The following is an 18,488-nucleotide window of genomic DNA, read 5'->3' as shown; positions in this document are numbered from 1 at the left end:
AGCCCCAATGTAGAAAACACAGAAAGTTTATTGTGTCTGAACATTTTCAACATTTTGCTGTCGCCTCAGTCTGAACTCTGCTCTTTTGAGTTGTCAGTGACATATACATATATATGTATATATATACATATATATATGCAGAAACCTTTTAAATTGATTGTTTTAAAGCTGCAGAGTCACTTTTAAACATTAAACATTTAAATAGCAAATATAGTACGGTTAAAATAAATGAAAACACCCCCGCATACAAATGTTTAAGCAACCGCAGATGACGTCAACAAACTGCTTAAAAAGTCAGAAGCACAAATAATAATAATAATAATAATAAAAAAAAAAACAAACTCACGAATATGTTTTAAACTCACTGATCAATACGTAGAACAAAGACTGGTCCTTTCTTCCACTGACTTCGTCCTTTTCGTACAAAGTTTTACAATTTCCCGCCTTTTCCGTTTGCCAGCAAACACAACATTTATCTCTATTTACACTTGTTAAGCTTTTTATGTGCCATACAGCGAAGATTATTTTGCTGTATTTCAGTGATTGTAGTGGGCAGTTTGATTCTCAGAGCTGTGTCACAGAAAACTACATTAACTGATAATCGTGAATGCTGAGGTTTTTATCAACGGAGAGGATTCAATAATGTCCGACAACACAGCTCAGTCTGGATTAAAACAGATGTGCATTTCTAAAACAAGCGTTTACTTAAAGTGATCTCAGGTGTTCGCGGTTCCACGTGACACCTGAGGCGAGAACGAACACGCCGCTGGTTGGACTTGATCAACATCCTCATCAGTTAGTAGTCCTCCACCCACCCGTTCTCCATCACAAAAGCATCAATCACTTCCTTCATGGCCAGGTTTGGGATGAGCTGGTCCTGGGTCAGAGGAGTGCGCGTCACCGGGTCAAAATGGCCGACTCTCTGCAAGAGAACAGCAACAAGAAAATTGAAATTAATTCAACTGCTGTAAAGATGAGAGACTGAGGATTGGAGACTGTGATGACATTTAGAAGATCACCTGCAGATGCTCTTCGATGTCCTTCCGGTCGTAGGTGACGCCGCTGGGAGTGATGCACGGCTCCCTCATCAGCTCGAAGCTGATCTTTCCGCACAGGTAGTCCGGGATCTCGCGCTTCTGTCAAACACACAGCCTCGTTTATTTAAACCACCTCAGTGGACGCCGTCTTCGTCTTTCGACGTTGACGTCGATGGAGGTACACATTCAAAGGAGAGGAAAAACAACAGGCTGTTCTGGAGGCGAGTTTCCGGTCACCGACACTAACCTTCCTCTTCTCGTCTACCTGGCAGAACAGTTCCTCCATGTCTGACAGGTACTTGTCCTGTGGAGCCACGCATCATTTTAGATTACAAATAATTAAACACACTCAGGAAGTAATTATGTGCAACCAATCGTACCACTTTGAGACACTTTGAACGCCTTGTGCTGTTTTTCATGTTTTTGAGTTGTTTTTGAGTCTTATTTAGTTCTCCTGTCATAATGTTGTGGCTGATCGGTCTGTAGCACCTCTATGGGACTAAAGCTGGAGATTTTCCTACAACTCATCCTCTCATAAAAATACAAACCTACATGTTTTGTGTGGATCTCGTTGAGGTTGTGTTGAATCCTGCCGCCGTCGGTCTTGTCCTCTTTCTGTCCGCAGCCCTCCAGCTCTCTGAGGAGAGAGACACTTTAGTCCGGGAACGAAAAAATCTGCTGCTAGCACGCAGCCCACTGTTCTCAGTAACTTCTAATCCTTTCCCTCCATTAACGCCAGACTCCACCTGCCTCTTTTTCTCGGCGAGGATGAGTTTGGTGAGATAGGCGTGCAGCTCGCTCTCCTGGGTGATCCTCCTCTCCTCCAGGCTGTTCCAGCGTTTCTTCTTCGCTATCCGCAGAGCGCTGGGGATGTCGTCGCCAAAGTTCAACCGCTGCTCTTTGGCCAAGTTATAAGCTTGATCAAAAAAGAAAAAAAGAGAGTTGTCAGACTGAGCTGTCATCTTACTGTAGAGCACTTTTCTTTACTTAGATTTCAGCGGCGCTACAGATTAACACCGCTCACTGATTTCTTGGAATGATTTTCTCACTCCAGCAGCCACCTGAAGGTGTTCATGCTTTAGCATCTCAAAGAGTTAAGACACACGTGTTTCTCTAAAACAGGGCTGGAACGGAGTGAACGTCAAACACATCGCCAATGTGATGACTGAGTTGCTAAAAACACTTCTTAGCAGATTATGTATCTCGCGGCAGACGGATGACGTGCTCTGTAAGAAAAGTCAGCAACGCCTTCAAGATCCAGGTCGATAGGATGCTGATGAAAAAGTTTTACAGTGCTTAGACCGAAACCCTCATTTCCTTTTCTATTATCTGTTGATACGGTCATCTCTACATCAAAGATAAGAATTCCCTCACGAAAACTGTGATAGGGGCTCCTAAGGTACAGTAGCTGGCACCAAACTGGAAAGACTAGATCGCACCTTTAACAGACAGGTGCTCCTTACAGCTCTGTCTGTTCGCTCAAACCATACCTCACCTCCTTCCGTCTGGCCTTTCGCTGGTATGTCCCGCGAGCCACTAAAAACAGGCACAAACATTCCTTCGTTCCTGCCTCTGTTCGTGCATCGGATGCGGCAAAGCGAAGGTAGCGAGGGCGAACATGTAGCTGTTTGTTTTATAGTTAAGATTCAAGATCACTTCACTGATGCCCCCAGGGAAATCATTTTGCCACAAGATAAGAAAAAAAAAAAAAACATATACGAACAAGACATAGATATAAGAATAAAATAAAATAAGAAGGAGGTAGAAGTAAAAATATACAGTTCAATTAACATGAAATATACAGTAAATAAAACATTGAGATAAAGTTTATGCTGTGAGTGATACTTCCTGTACCCTTGAGAGACACACACGTCTTGCATCACTGTGTGCACTTTACTACCTCTATAGTACTTATTTTATCTTATCTTATCCTACTCAGCATATTTTAGTATATTTACTGTTATTTACTCAGAGCCATCTGGCAGTCTTTCTGACTTATGTGTTCTGACTTACTGTTCAGTAGCTACTGTTTATGCATAGTTCTTGTATTGTTTCATGTTGTTTACATGTCTTATTTTGTGCCTAAACTGCCCTCTGGGACTCAATAAACTTAAACTTTGCCACTCGGATCAGCTGTTAATAATAAATCGCCAATAACTTGCTGACGGATCAGAATCAAACTGTTGATAGTTTGCCAGAGATTGTTTATAAGCGAAAGAAGCCTCACACAGCTGTTAATTTTTCCTACTTGTACGCGTCAGATCAATACTCCACACGGAGCGTTTGGTACCTTTCTGCAGGTTACCGATGGCCTCGTCGTAGTTCTCCATCTCCAGGTGACACTGGCCCATGAAGAAGTGGGCTTTGACGGACTGGCTGTCCAGCTCCAGCGCTTGCCTGCAGTCGGCCAGCGCTTTGTCGTACTGCTGCAGCTTCACGTAGCACAGCGCTCTGTTCGTGTAGTAGGCAGGGACGGAGGGACAGTGGGTCTGCGCGTGGAGGGGGACAAAGCACAAATACACAAAGGGATGCACGACGAGTCCACCTCTGTCGTGCACAACATCTAAATGTTTCATTTTAGGAGAAACAAACGGAAAATGTTTTAGGCGACTTCTGTCACAAAGAATGAAAATGTGATTTGTCTTCTTTTTACATCTCTAATTGTAAACGCATGTTTATAAAGTGTGGAAGCTCAGGAGAAACCTCTGACCCTTCAGACACACACACAGACACACACACCCTTTCACGTGACACACGACTCACGATGGCTTTGCCGTAGCAGGCTGCAGCCTCCAGGTACTTGCGGGTCAGGAAGAGCCGGTTGCCCTGCTCCTTCAGCTCCTGAGCCGACACCGAGGCGCTCTTCTCTGGACTTTCTGACATGTTGTCCACCAGGCTCGCTGCGCCGCTGGCAGCCGCCGCTTCACTTTGCTTCCCTATCCTGACGCTCAGATACAGCAGGGCAGGACGGAAACTGAGACAGCAAAACAAAAAAATAAAATAAAAAATAAAATAAAATCCAAAACAGACTCAAAGCTGCTGTGGTGTGTTCATAATTCTTCCCTTATGGGAAAAAAAGCACCATGTTATTAGCACCTATTCAAACTGTCTTGTTAGTGAATCAATAATACAATAAATAGTAATAATACACTGCCTGGACAAAAAATAAATAAATAAAAATAATAAAAAAATGATATTCTTCTTGAAACAATGCCACAGAGAATAGTGCAGTATATGTCATAGGTGACATTTTTAGTTACATTATTTATACATACACAATAATAGTTCAGTCAAAGTAGATTGTTTGTATTTGTAAATGATATAACTAGTTTTACTTGGGCAATACCTTCTACAGTAGAGGTGTTTCATTTTACAGCCACAGACGTGTTGACAATTAATATTTTGTTCACATTTTAGACTGTCACTGCCTTGTGTGACTCACTGATCATGTTTGGCTAACGTTAGCTAGCTGGCGTGTCCGTCGTTTCCCTCATCTCCCGTGTCATCCCTAAAATGTCATTTTGCGGCAAAAACCTGTGAACGTTCACGAAGCTAATGGGACATGACACGGTCATTTAAACATCAGCGTTATTAGAGCGAGACAACTAACGCGTCACACGCGTAACTTTGAGCTAAGTGCATATTTCGTCGTTACGTGTACATACCTGGGCTTTCTGCTTGATAACCACCTTGTGTATTTTTTTTTTTTTGAAAAAATGGACAATATTGATCAAAAAGTATCCGTATAAACGTAAGGTAACGGGCTGGATACTAGTTGTGCATCGATGCAGCCGACAGATGTTTTGATATGTGACGTCATCTGGAGGCGTCGGTTGACGTGCAGGGATATGACTGATTCAGAGCTTCCTTGAGAAAATGCCGTTTTTAATATTTCTTCGGTATTAGCGTAGTTTAGTGGCGCTTGTCAGAACCAACCATGAACAAACATAAAAAAGTAGGTTTAGCTAATAATTCGGCTCAGTTGTTTTTGCAAAATATAAACAAATGCAGGTTAGTAAAACGAAGCTGTATTTAATGCCCACAGTACGGTGGCAGGTATTGGGATGCTTCAGAACTGCCTCGGCATTATAACATTTTTAATGTTTCTACGGCATCAATGCAAATCTCTGAAAAGTGTCGGTAATGTCATAGGGACAATACAGAAGGAAACTATTAATAACCCATTCGGCACTGTTAATATAACAAAATATAAAAGGCCAAAGTTTAAATTTTTAAATTTCCCCTGCCTGGTTTTGTAAACAGAGTGCTCAGAATTTACTGGCTAAAATCTATTTATTTTCAAAAGTTTTTTTATTTTCATCTCTCATATGCTTTATATCAATATATATAGTGTAGCTACTGAATGAACACATAATAAAAGTCAAACCCGAACACATAAATTACAACAAAATATATCAAACTCTATGTTAACCATGAAAATATAACCGGTAAGCCAGAGATCTAAAGAGCTAAACATTTTCAATTGAAGCGTCATACCGTCTTTCGAACATTTGCATAGTTTGTATATTCTATCTAGAGTGACCGCAGATTTGGATTTGTGACAATAAAACATTTTTTCTACACTGTTCATCTTTAAAACATCCAAAATAAAACACGATGAAAATCCAGCATAGTTTAAAGTTCATAAAGTGCTACTGCTTTAACACAGCAGGTCTCCACTGTTTCTCTAAACTAAAACATTAAGACTGCACATGACTGAATAACGCTGAGGAGAATAAACAATGTCTGCATTTTTCCAGTCAGTATTCTTGGCAGTCAGTTCAGACGCATGTGACTGAGTTATAATATTATAACTCCTACTCATCTACCACCAGTGCAATTAAGACAGTTTGGGCCTGAAGACCACCCTGTGACGTGAGATAAAGTGCATCATGTGTATTTCTAATGAGATCCGGTCTACATGTTTGTCTTCGTGCAGGGTTGTGCAGCTTCTGTTTCACTTCTTGGAGGCAGAACAACTCTGAATGCAGAAACAAAATGGTTCACTTTTCTTAAAGCAGGGGTCTCAATGCTGATTCAGCATAATATACGTTACATTAATTTATTTTACTTGAGCTTCTAGGGCTTTGAGCTCATGGCTTTCAGCACCAAACAGGAAATTATAAGTAGTTGAATTGTTTGAATTTAGCGAAATTCTCCAATTGAACACGTCACAAAGAGGAGCTCTGCCTCTAAGAAATGCAATATGAATTCATACAAACGAGTGGAAGTCCCAACGATTCAGACTGTTCCTTTTAAAGAAGCTGCCCGTGTGATGCATGGAAACGAATCAGCCGTCCCAGTTCCTGGTTGCGGATTAGTGGTCATAGCGGCCGAGGCTGATGCAGACCCGCAGTCTCTGGACTCAGAGCAGGACTGTGCGTCGCCTTCGAGGGACTCCAGTTCCCCAGAGAAGCCTGGACGGCCTTACGGTGAGCGAGTCTGTGTGTGATGGAGAATCCAGCGTTTCCCTCCAGCTGAGACAAAACCACGAGCACCTGTCTGAGAGACGGAGAGATTTGTTTACAGTTAACTGCCCCTGCAACCCTGCATGGTAAATAAAGTATAGCCTAACAGTTGGTTTGAGAGCGAACCTGTGCAGAGGAGGGATGCTGTCGACGGTTTTGAGGCAGCTGCGCGTCGACACCACATTGAAGCTGTCGCTGCAGTCGCAGGAGACGTGCAGGTGATGTCTGGGGTGTCTGTTTTCAACCATGACGATGAGGCCGGCCCAGCCATGAGTTAGGTAGTAACAGGTCATCCCTTCTCGACCCTGACAGACAAGAGAAAGGCTTCTATTCACTCCTAATGTTACTGAATCAAATGACTCTGAAGACTTCCTGTTCTATTCAACATTTAGAAAAGTAAGAATTTAAAAATGACGAGAAACGGCATCAAATAAGAATCTTAAAAAAGTGTATTTGTCTCACTTTCAGCCAGTTTCCTGTTAAAGTTATTCAGTCTGGTTTCATGGTTCTCAAAGTCAGTTTAGTTCATGGGGCCACGTACAACCCAATTTGATCTCAAAGTGGCCGGGCCAATAACACAAATGTATTAATCTATAAATAACAAACTCCAAATCCAAGAAAAGAAGTGAAATGTCTGCATAATTCTAGGTCTCAGTGTTGTGTTACGTCCACAATTCTTACAAAATCTGTGTGAACCCTCGGAGCAGCACTTTTATTGGAAAAACTGCAGTTAATGCCTTCAGTGTCATTTTTGCACGTATGTTTGACACCTTTTTGAACACATTGGTTTTCATTACATTCTTTCATATGAACCGAGGACGTCGCGGTGGACGCAGCATCACCTCATGCCGCTCTCCTTTGGTTTCCGCCAGCTGGATGATGGCGTCGGCGATGGTGGTGTTGGAGGCCGTCACCTGCTCCACCATCACCAGTCGGGAGCTGTAGACCGCCAGCATGTAACCGGGCACCTCCGATTTTCCACTGCTCACTGACAAAAAACAAAAAACAACAAAAAAAAAAACATTGAAAAAAATACATGCATAAGGAGCTAACACTGAATTAACGTTCATTCGTTTTTGGCTCCAATTTTGGTCTCCTCCACCTACACGAAGGAACAGACTCTCTATCTTTAAACTAAGAATGGTGTCAAACTGTCCTACCTGGGCTGTCTGTGATGGAGCAGTGCCAGTGGTTGAAGGCGCAGCAGAGCACAGCGTACTCCCCGGGCTCCAGCATGACATCGCAGCCCACAAACCTCCTCACCGAGCGGCGACTGTGCGCCAGTAATCGACCCAGCGTCAGAGCCCCGGAGCCGTCGTAGGCGACCCGAAACACCAGCACACACAGATCCAGGAGGTGGCTCTCTGCTGTGTCCCAGCGCCTGGGAAACACAGGGCAGTTTATACTGGTTCTTATTTATTGCTCTCTGAAGCCTTTTTTAATATGGGTGTATTCTGAACCTGCTGCCCTGCTGGAACAAAGCCAGCTCCACGGCCGTCCTCTCCAGAACTGTCAATGACACCACCATCACCGGGACGTCGGCTCTTCGGGGGAAAACGCCCGGGATCCGGACCTCCTGCCAGTCTGAATGAATCTTACAGATGTCCACTGAGTCAAAGTACCTGCCAGGGTCAAACACAAGAACCCACACAAGGAGATTAACGTGTATATCTGCAAGTCTTTGCCTGTAACTAATGACGAACGGTCCGAACAAACAAGCTGACGATACGCGACACGATTTAAGATTTAAAAGTCATTTAAACCTTTGTGCTCAGAACATAAGCTCATAGCAGTTCAGAGATGAATGATAAAGGCTTAGTGTAATTAAGTCATTCCGACAAACCTGATGAAGTCCCAGAAGTCCATCCAGAACAGGCCATCCTCCGCTCGCTGGGCGCACAGCTCCCTCTTCAAGTGTGGAGGCCAGTCTGGCCAGTCGTCCGCCCAGGCTCCAGTCCAGGAGAAGCGACCCCACGGGTTCCTCAGCTGCAGTAATCTGAAACCGGAAGCTCATCTTACATATGGCATTATATGCATTACCTCGTAAAATGATAATAAAAAAAAGATGAGAATTTTAATGCAAGGAATTTGTTCTCTGCAGTGAACCCATCCAGTCGGACGCACACACAAAAGCCGTGAGTAAACTTAGAGCAGTGTGCCAGCATAAAAGCAGGGCTGACTGCCTTGCTCGAGGGCACTTCAGCCATGAACGTGAACTGGATATATACAGTGACCCTTTAGTACCAAGTCCACTTCCCCACAGTTTACCTCTAATGATGTCCCCTGAACACAAAAAATAAATAAATAATAATAATCATAAGTCAATGAATTTTCAGATTTTTTTGCCACCGACTTATTACTCAATTTTTATCGAATAAAATCAAGTCATTGGGCCTATTTTTTGCAAGACTTTGTTGATAAATTATTGGAAATGTTTTAGTTTGTCCCATCCACTAACAGGGAGGAGGTGGAGGTTATGACCTATACTGAAACCAGCCACCAGGAGGAGCTCTACTTGGCTTCACTTTGCTTTGGCTTTTGTCAAGTTCACTTTTCTTGCAGTCTTTAGTACAAACTTGCAGTTTTAAACCAACTTTGTCACAATTAGACACAATATTCGTTAAATGTTCTTGTTTAAGTCATGTTGCAGATAGTTTTATTCATTATTTTTCTTCCTTTGTTTTTTTGTCTGTGCCTGAAGTTGTGTCATCCTGTCTGAAACTTGCAGCGCCTTCATTTGGTCGAGGAAGTGGCTCACCACAGTGGGATTTACCAGACTGGTGGTAATGTTCACTTCTGCCTGCTCTACCGTTTTGAATAATGTCTGTTTCAACTACAGCAGAATTCAGTCACAATCTAATGACGCAGCACATTGGACTTTTCTTAATCAAAGATGAGTTTAAATTACACCCTCTTGGCATTTCCACTGCACAAAGTTTACTTCAAAGTAGTTCAGTCTGAATCTGAACGTTTCCTCGTGCTTGCATCACCTCTTTGCTTGCTGGAATCACCCGCGTAAGTGTTGTTAAAATATTGGCATCGGTGCGAAGTATGAAACCTACAGATTGTGAAAAAAAAAAAAAAAAAAACTGTAGAAGTGTTTTTGTTTCAAAGGCTGCGCTACACTGACTCGGTGCGGTTTTATGTTGCCTTAGAGCACAGGCGTCAAACATAAAGTGGCCTGCAAGACGCTTCAATTTGGCCTGTGGGATGAATTTGCAAAAGACAAATATTGCACTGAAGATATTAACTACAATTTCTATTATAAAAATAACTGCTATTCCTAGGTTTTGTTTTTGTAAGAGTTGTCAACATAACACCACACTGAGACCTGGAACTAAAAAGAAATTGCACTTCTTTTTTCTCTAGAAATGTTCATGTTGCATAGGACCTGCACAGGTCTTCAACAGGGGGTCCACGACAACTAAGGGGTTAAGGTCAAACTGGGCTGTGTGTAGCCCTGGAACTAAAATGAGTTTGACACCCGTGACTTGGAGGGTAAAACCAAGGAAACAGAAGCCTGTGTGTCCTGAAACTTCGCCTGCACAGAGGAGGATGTTCACCGTCTATCTGCATCGCTGCTCCTCTGGAACAGCCTGAGACGGACGTGCGTCGAGGGCGCGTCCGCTTCCGGGTTCAAACCTCCATGTGAAGTCGACAAAACCAGACTTGAATCCTCACCTGTGGCCGTCGACGTCCCGCACATCGAGGACAGAGTAGGCGTGTCGTGGGCGCAAACCCAGAGATTCGTACTCCGCGTCATCCACCTTCATGTTACCTCCCCCGCAGGACGCCCCCATCAGGAATCTGGAGCGCAGAGCACATGTCGGATTCATATTTTATTATTTATTTATTTATTTATTTGACAGGATTTCCTCTCTTCGGAGGCGCGACTCTCACCCTGCCTCCTTGGAGCTCAGCATTTTGGCCCAGATGAGGTCGGTGTCGATGGGCTCTTCCTTCGGGTTGGTGGCGCTGACCTGGAGGGACAGCGACTCGCAGGGCGCCCCGGTCAGCGTGGACAGGCCCTCGATGGCGCGGCCCGCCTGCAGCGCGAAGTAGGAGCCATGGAGCTTGGCCAAGGCTTTTTCGATCAGAGCCACCCAGAGCTGCCTCCTCTGTGCCTGGACAAGAGGAACGGGGGAGAAGAGATTACAGCTTTAAATCCTACACATGCCGAGGAGAGAAGAGAGGAGCCTCGGCCCTGTGACGAAGAGATAAAACAGAAGCGGGACTCATTAAAGCATTTTTTATACCCCGTAAGACTAAAAGTGGTATCGTGCTGGAGATTGTGAGGACGCACGTGGCGCGGGAACATTTTGGGATTATGTATAAGAGAAGATAAGAGCCGCTATCTCACATTGTGAGAATCCAACAACCGAAAATGAGCAAAAGTTGACCAATAAATCACAAGTGTGAAAATGGGAAACGGGAGACAATTCAGCATCTTTAATCACAAGAACAGGTGCAGCTTTAAGTGAAGCATTGGATTGCTGATGGTTTAAAATTATAAATGCCGCAGAAGATCTGATTAATTTAAAATGAGTTATATTTTAGCAGCTGCAGCAATTTACCGCAGTAAAACGCTGCAGCTGCTCCACACGGAGCCTGGTTTAAAACTTCCACCCCTTAGATTTCATTTAAGCCATAAGAAGTTAAAATCAGAAGCAAAACAAGAGACGAAAATAACCACTAGAGAGGTTTTTTTTTTTTTAGAGGAGCTGCTAACATGTCGTGCTGCTTCGCAGGGACACGAAAAAGCCAGATGGAGGATAGTTGCAAATACCTCCTTCGGTCAAGAGGTTTCGCCAAACAAGGGCGCCCGGGCGGTTTTCCGTCCTCCAAACGAGTTGAGAGACATTTCACCTGAGAGAAGAGCAGGTGTCCGTTCTCATCGCACGGCAGCATGTCGTCCACCAGCACCGTCGTCCATGAGCCGTCCTTGCAGAGCCGCACCTGGTAGGCCCCTTCTGCACACAGCGAGCGGGTCACCATCACCTTCTCCACAAGCTCGGCCCGTTCAGCCAGAACTGCCAAGGCACTCAGGAACCTGCTCGGCAGAGACACATGCTCAGGGAAGCGTTCCCTTAATCTGGAGACAGATTCGTTTTAAAGGCTTCAAAGTTGCCTTTATTTAACGCTGAATGACTTCTCATGTACAGATCAGAGAAACACGGTAAAGGCCTTCAAGTGAAGAAAGCTGATTTAGCAGAGAAGTTCATGTTTGTTACTTGTGCAAGAAGTTTCTAGGTCTTTTTCAGGAGTTTTTTGGTTGGACAAAACAAAAGACATTTGAATGCATCTTCGTTTTAAACATTAGTGCCACATTTCCCTGTGAATTGTGAACCAGACTGAAGTTCCATAAAATGAAACTCATGTTATTAAGTCCGGAAATTGTCGTGTTTTTTGGAGCAGCTCACCAGCAGTTACCCAGAAGCCCCTGCATGATGTCCGACGGTCGCAGGGTTCGGAAAACCGACCATTTCACGGCGCGGTCCCTGAAGTTGGAGCAGCTGATTTCCTGCGGACGGAGCCACTTCTTGACCCGATTCTGAACGCTGTCGTCTGTCGGGAAGCCGACGGAGTTCGGGCCCGGGGGGAAGCTGTCGTCCACGAAGGTCACCGAGTTCTGTGACAAAAATAAAACGGCGGGAGCGTTTCGTGAAACACAACAACGTCGGCCTGGTTCGAGTGATTCTGAGGGCGCTGACGTTTGAACGAACCTCTCTGCAGAAGCTGACGATGTTCTCCCACAGCTCTCTGGCTTCCCCTTCGTCGCTCTGCCGCAGCGCCTCCACCAGCATGCTCTCCTTCCTCTTCTGGGTCAGTGCTGCCTTGAGCTGTGCGACGTGTTGCTGAGGAGTGTGGCAGGCGAGGCAGTGTTTGGCTTTGACCCTGTTGATGAGAGTGCAGGCGGGACACGACCACTCCTCCGTCCTGCTGACGGCGCCCGGAAACGACGCAGAGGAGTCTGACGCAGGCGACATCTCCTCCGCGAGGATGCTGAGCCTCCTGCCGGACACCAGCTCTGGCTGTGTGGAGGCGGACAGGTGTGAGACAGCCAGCGTCGAAGGAGAAGAGCTTGTGCTGTGTCCAACGCCCGGAGGGGGCACCTCTCTGCGACTGCAGGGAACCGGATTGTTGTGAGCCGGAGTCGGCGCAGAGTCCGTGTTTGGATGTGAAGCTTCCGCGGGTAGACTTTCTCCTCGGGTGGATATGGACAGTGAAAGGGCTGCCGGTTCAGGCGGACGGGCTCTGGTTCCATCGCAGACCTCGGGGATGAGCAGGGCCTCGGCTGGGATTTGTGGCAGAGACAGTTTTCGCGGTCCACCGCAGGCAGAGCAGGACATGGAGGTAGGAGTGTTTTGCAGCGTGCACCTCAAGCAGTCCCAAGTCAAGCTGGTTTCGTCCGCGTCGCCGCGCTCGGCCGACGGCGGCCTCAGGGGGCCGGAGCAGCTGCTGGAGCGCTGAGGCCGGGGCTGGTCCCGGGACGAGTTCAGGGATCGGCCCGGAGCGCCGGCGTAGCCGCAGAGAGAACAGGCCAGGCTGCCGGGGGAGTTGGCCAGCGTGCAGCGTGGACAGGACCACCGAGCCTCCTCCCTGCTGGACCCGGGCCACATCCAGCGGGTGTCGGAGCGTCGCCGAGGGGCTTCACAGATGGAGCAGCGAGGAGCACCGGCTGCATTCAGGAAAGTGCAGCAGCCACAGGCCCACTGGCTCCTCTGCAGGGGCATCGAACCAGAAGAGAAACTACAGAGAAAATGTAAAACGCAATTAAGGATAACGACAGTTCTGACAGTAGCTCTAGCTGAGCTGGGGACCACATTATATAAATAGTGAATTCTACTGCAACAATGCCTGTACACTGATGAAGTGCCAGTACATTAATCTGCAGTCATATCTATCTCAAAGCAGCTTTAATTAGGTTTGACGACAGTTAAAAGCATTCATCAATCAATTCTGCTGCAGGAGAAACAGAAGAAACATCCACAGAATTAACTTCTTCCAGAATACACAGAGCTCTTATCTCGACACCATGGAGACATTTTTCATCCTGTATCGGCCTTAATGAGTTACTACGTTTCTAAATTCTATTAACACTACTTCATGTAGCTGCAGAACTGAGCCGTAAACATCAAAAGAGTCCAAGAACAATCACGTATTTCACATTCTACACATGTGACGACCAGTTAATCGCAAATGTAACGCTCAGACATTCGGAGAAGAAGCTCCAGAACATGAGGGAGAATCCAAATATAAATGGATGAATAATAACAGTTCCTTTCTTGTAGCCCGTGGCGGCTGCAGAGAGAACATTAAAATGCATGAATATGGAAATGATGCAAAAAGCCGCAGCACGCTAACAACAAAATCTGTTCAGTCGCGGATTCTCCAGCTTCGTCCTGCGCTTGTAATGTTGAGCATTAAGCGCAGAACAATGCAGAACAATTACCCCGAACTGAAAACGTTTGCAGTTTGCTTGTTCCTCGCTCTCCGCTCGGAGGCTGAAGCCTCAAGCAAATTATCTCCGCTGCGGCGTCAGGAGACAAAGTTCAAGTGGAGGAGCCGGAGAAACATCTCAGTGGAGGCTGTCCCACATTTCCTGGCTGCTCTTTAAATAGTTTGGCAGAAAAGCCGAAGCTTCCACTGCTCTCAACATTTACCTGCTCGTGAAACTCCGTAGAAGTTTAAATTAATTAACAAAACCACCAAGGCAATTAAAAACAACTTCTTTAATACATTAAATTCTACTTTTAATGTTGTTCATTGAATTCATTAATAAGATTGGTCTTGATTTGTTTAAAAGAAAAGTTATTTAGAAGTATGAATAGCAGGCGTGGGTATACGCCTGATACGATACGTATCACGATACTTGAGTCACGATACGATATTGTGATATCATGATATTGCGATATATTGCAATATATTTTAAATTGAGAAGTTCATTGAGAAATTTTAAATGCAGCTTTAAATACAAGTTGTATTTATGTACATCTGATGTCACTGGACAAATTGATTCAAAAACGATTTTAATTCAAATGATCCATTTCCCATTTATTGCACTTGTACAGAAAAAGTGGTGGTGGAGGTGCGGAAGTTGTTCACTATCGGCCCAAAACAGGACTTTTTCTTTCAAAATCAATATAATATCGGAAGAAAAAATATTGCGATATATTTCCATATCGATATTTTTTCTAACCCCTAATGTCGGATGTTTATTAAATCGGCATAAATGTGTTTTTAACTTACAAATGCTGCCAATCACCTGAAAATCTTCCTTATAATGTTTTTAAAAGGTAGCTGCTGTTTAACTGCAATCTGTGCTAATATTATAAGAGGAATAAATGTGGCTTTTAATTGATTAGCAGCATCTTTGCTTCATTTTAGCCTAAGTTGAGGTTTTATTAAGTAACAACAAAAAAAATGTCCTAAAACTTCCTCTGTGTCTGTAAATGTCAGACAGTGTGTATCAGTACTGAAATGTGGGGAACTTCCTGCCCATAGACATAAACCGTATATAAAAAAAAGCTTAACGCGTCTCTTATTTCTGCAGATTTACAGTAAAATGTATTTTGATCTCATTGGATCAAACGTAAATCAGAGCGGCCTGCTCGTCTGAATCCCCTCCGGAAAGCTCACGTGCGCTCTTCCCAGACCGGTTCCACCATCAGGGATTTCCCCACTTCCATTTCCTGTCAGCCAGTAACTCGACTCCCGGCTGAGCCCAATGTACGCAGAGCTGCAGTAATAATTAATAAGGAGGGCTGTGGTTTAATTTATATCGATCAATTCATGAAAAATTCACGAGCCCGGGACGCCCACGTGACCGAGGAACATAAATTAAACTTTCGCGTGAACAAAGCACCAGGATCACACACAGCGACGTGGAGAAACAGATGTTGTTATACAATCTGTTCTGGACGTTTGATGGGTTGGATCCACTATAAGTCATCGCTTTTGTGCTTCTTATCTTTCAACAGTTAATCAGTTCTCATTAAACCAGTCAAACAGCCACAAAGGATGCAAGAGTTTTACTGAATAAAACATCTGGATGAGTTTCCTCTGGATTCACCAGAGACTAATATCTAATGTTATATTATAACACTATGATTACTGCATTATTCTGCCTGGGAACTTGTTTTTATTTGACTCTAGTTGATGTTACAGTCACGGATTCTCAGATTAAAACTACTTTCAGAAACTTCTTTAGACTTTTCATCTGCATTTTCTATTTAAATGAAAAAATGTTGTTAATCTCAGATAAATTGCCTTTTTAGGGGCATAGCAAACCTATTCTTTTGTATCTTTTCTCTGCTCTCACATCTTCTTTTAATCCTTCTGCGTGGTGTCATGTCGCGTTACAGAAAGTAAACCTGAACATGCACCTGCGCTCCCTGTGCCTGCCCGGCCGGGGAAGCTGCCGAGGAATGAAGGTGCTCTGGCTGCTCCTCAGGCATCCCATGATGGGGGAAGGAGGCAGGGCAGCGCCGCGGGGTCCCGCGTCGCTCTCTGCCTCGTCGGCGATGGAGGATGAGGAGCTGCCCATGCTGCTGCTCGGGACGGGTGGAAGGGTCCTGAGGGGGAGAGGGGGGAGAAGAGAGCGTCCCGCAACAAGCATTTACAGCACAGATGAAACCGTTTGTTGTTGTCAAGACGATGCACGTGGATGCACACACTGTGAAGTCATCTTAGAATCTAAATATCTGACTCTGCCCACTGTCTATCGCCTAGAATTAATGCAATGTTATGCAAAAGACTAAATACAGAGATATTAATGAAAGAGAAATCATATATTTAAGATAAAACAGCCTACAAATATAGAAAAAAATCTGCAAACAGATCCACTGAGATGTCAGTGTGTGGGACTAATGCACAGATGAGACATGCAGCTTGTTGCAATAGTTGAAATGAAAATGGAACAAATGCTGAATATATACAGTAAAAAAGTGACTTTATACACACGTCACTGTTTCAAGTTTCAAGTGATGCCACCGTCCCGTGTCGATTTTGAACTTGCACAAATGTGTTATAATGTAGCTGCTGTTACCATTATGGCTACAGACTGATCAGCCAGGTTTATGTCAACCTCGAAGCCGTCTGCAGGCTCCAGCTGCCTCTCAGCCTCTCACTCCACGGTTTTGTCCTTGAACAAGGACTTAAAGTCTGTCTGATAATATCAGATGCTCATGATGAGGACACCCTGACTGAGACACACACGCTTCTCCTTTCTCCACCAAGATGAACTGCTTTTAATCTTACGAGATGCTTGATTTAAAAAATAAAATAAAAAATAAAAATCTTGTCTTTGGTTTGTCTGTAAATGAAAAATAAAAATGCATGCACAGAAACACTGAGTTGAATAAACAGAGTTCAGTGCGGGTCGTCTCCGGGACAGAGTCTCACTGCAGATGCTTCCCTGCTGATGCTGAAGTTCGCCTAGACTTCATTCAACCTGGAGCACCTGCAGTGTGCAGCTGCCGCCGGCTGCACGGGGGAGAGAAGCTGCAGGAGGACGGCGTGAGAACAAAGAGCGGTGCAACGAGGAGCCGGACTCACCGGACTCACCGGACTCACCTGGCCGGAGGACGGAGGCTGCTTCAACGAGGCGCTGGATGTTCCCGCACACCGTGGAGGTCTCCATGCATCCTCTGTCTCTGAGACAGCGATGTGCACCGTCACCCACCACAGCTGTCCTCTCAGCACCGGAGTCAAGTTGCAGGGAGACACGGCAACTTCCCGTCCCCGAATTCAAAATAAAGCCCTAATTAGGTTTTACAACAATACAAATAAATCATGTTGCGATAAAAGGGGGGAATGTGCATTGATTCCTTGTTATTATTATGCGTCCTCATATGGGGACATTAAGGTTTTACAACATTTAGGTTTTATTGCTGCTAATTCTGCTTCATTTTCGTTGTCTTCGTTAATGGACGCTTTAGTCTGTCATCTAATGGTAGCAAGGGTCAATACACTAGTCGGCGTAAAAGCACGATAGCGGATTCATTCTACAGTTAAGATCACAGGACAAAAGTGGACGAGGTAGGAACATCATTGAATTATTAACGTTTCTAGTTTGATATGACGTGCAAATTGAACAAATTTCATCAATAGCAACGAGCTACAACGTCGCTAATTAGCAAGTACTCGTTTGAGGACTTCGGGACTTCATTGTTCTGTCTTTGCTCAGTCATGTTCAGGTATTAAAATTAACAGTTTTATATTTTGTCACACACTGAGTGACTTTATTATAATATAAATAATGAAATGATCCCAGTGTCCACATATGAGGACATTGTTGTTGTTTTTTTCTTCCAATAACTACTACTTCCTGTTCAAAGATGATGCTTAGTTTTTATACATTTTAGGTCCTACTGATCCCAAACGCAGACCAAATAAAAGCCCAGGTCTCAGGAGGTTAAGAGACAAAGGATAGAATGATGTTGTATCTTAAGCAGGTCTTTATTGACCTTCGTGTCTTTAACTTTGGTTTGCACTTGTTGTTCCTTTTCTTTATTCCTTTTCTTACTCTTTTTTTTTTAAGACCAAATGATAGACACAGTAGATTCACATTAAAGCACCCTTAAAGCTCTGACCATTTAATCGCCCCCGCTACTGCTCATAAGAGACTTAGGGGACGCATTAATCTTTGGTCTATGGGTGCGTCTGGATGCCAAAACAACTACAAAAAGATGCAAAATATTTGCAGAGGCACAAATCAGCAGCAAAAAGACACACAGTGACACCGCAGGGAGCCCAGACCGCCCCTGGAGAGAGACAAAACACATCACAAGGGACTGCAGAGACGAAAAAAAACATAAAAAATGACCACACAAACACATTAAATGACAGAGCGGAGCAAAAAAGAAATTGAAAGCTATCAAATCGAGACGCAAAACCACCACGAAGACAAAGGAAAAAACAAAACAAAAAGAGACACCACAAGATATGCATTACTTGAGACACAAAATAAGTGCAGTGACAA

General features: G+C 44.4%; 2 protein-coding genes across 2 annotated transcripts; both read right to left on the bottom strand.

The window, feature by feature from the left end:
• Window positions 1-10: 10 nt before the first annotated feature.
• Window positions 11-4,861, bottom strand: LOC124997577 (E3 ubiquitin-protein ligase CHIP-like). Its single transcript, XM_047571378.1, has 8 exons — window positions 4,703-4,861; window positions 3,801-4,011; window positions 3,328-3,526; window positions 1,788-1,953; window positions 1,590-1,674; window positions 1,285-1,341; window positions 1,020-1,136; window positions 11-922 (listed from the first exon to the last, which is right to left on the bottom strand). Exons 2-8 carry the CDS (start codon window positions 3,918-3,920, stop codon window positions 797-799), a joined length of 870 nt encoding a protein of 289 aa, XP_047427334.1. The 5' UTR covers window positions 3,921-4,011; window positions 4,703-4,861; the 3' UTR covers window positions 11-796.
• A 468-nt stretch (window positions 4,862-5,329) lies between these two features.
• On the bottom strand, window positions 5,330-17,207 carry LOC124997575 (calpain-15-like). Its single transcript, XM_047571376.1, has 13 exons — window positions 17,081-17,207; window positions 15,892-16,080; window positions 12,229-13,255; window positions 11,926-12,134; window positions 11,372-11,555; window positions 10,406-10,629; window positions 10,187-10,312; window positions 8,349-8,501; window positions 7,966-8,127; window positions 7,666-7,886; window positions 7,348-7,493; window positions 6,632-6,810; window positions 5,330-6,539 (listed from the first exon to the last, which is right to left on the bottom strand). The coding sequence occupies exons 2-13, from the start codon at window positions 16,050-16,052 to the stop codon at window positions 6,362-6,364; spliced, it is 2,970 nt and encodes a 989-aa protein (XP_047427332.1). The 5' UTR covers window positions 16,053-16,080; window positions 17,081-17,207; the 3' UTR covers window positions 5,330-6,361.
• Window positions 17,208-18,488: the final 1,281 nt, after the last annotated feature.

Source organism: Mugil cephalus, chromosome 20 (genome assembly GCF_022458985.1).
Source record: "Mugil cephalus isolate CIBA_MC_2020 chromosome 20, CIBA_Mcephalus_1.1, whole genome shotgun sequence".
Taxonomy (NCBI): domain Eukaryota; kingdom Metazoa; phylum Chordata; class Actinopteri; order Mugiliformes; family Mugilidae; genus Mugil; species Mugil cephalus.
The sequence above is the reverse complement of the archived record's forward strand: the minus strand, read 5'-3'. Positions and strand labels throughout refer to the sequence as shown.

Excerpts from the sequence above, each read along its gene's own strand:
- LOC124997577 (XM_047571378.1), bottom strand. The coding sequence starts at position 3,920 with ATGTCAGAAAGTCCAGAGAAGAGCGCCTCGGTGTCGGCTCAGGAGCTG. Across the intron at positions 3,527-3,800 it reads CCTGCTACGGCAAAGCCATC|ACCCACTGTCCCTCCGTCCC; the intron begins GTGAGTCGTGTG and ends CTCCACGCGCAG. Across the intron at positions 1,342-1,589 it reads ACGAGATCCACACAAAACAT|GACAAGTACCTGTCAGACAT; the intron begins GTAGGTTTGTAT and ends GTGGCTCCACAG.
- LOC124997575 (XM_047571376.1), bottom strand. The coding sequence starts at position 16,052 with ATGGGCAGCTCCTCATCCTCCATCGCCGACGAGGCAGAGAGCGACGCG. Across the intron at positions 11,556-11,925 it reads GGGCTTCTGGGTAACTGCTG|GTTCCTGAGTGCCTTGGCAG; the intron begins GTGAGCTGCTCC and ends TCTGCCGAGCAG. Across the intron at positions 7,494-7,665 it reads CTCCATCACAGACAGCCCAG|TGAGCAGTGGAAAATCGGAG; the intron begins GTAGGACAGTTT and ends GTTTTTTGTCAG.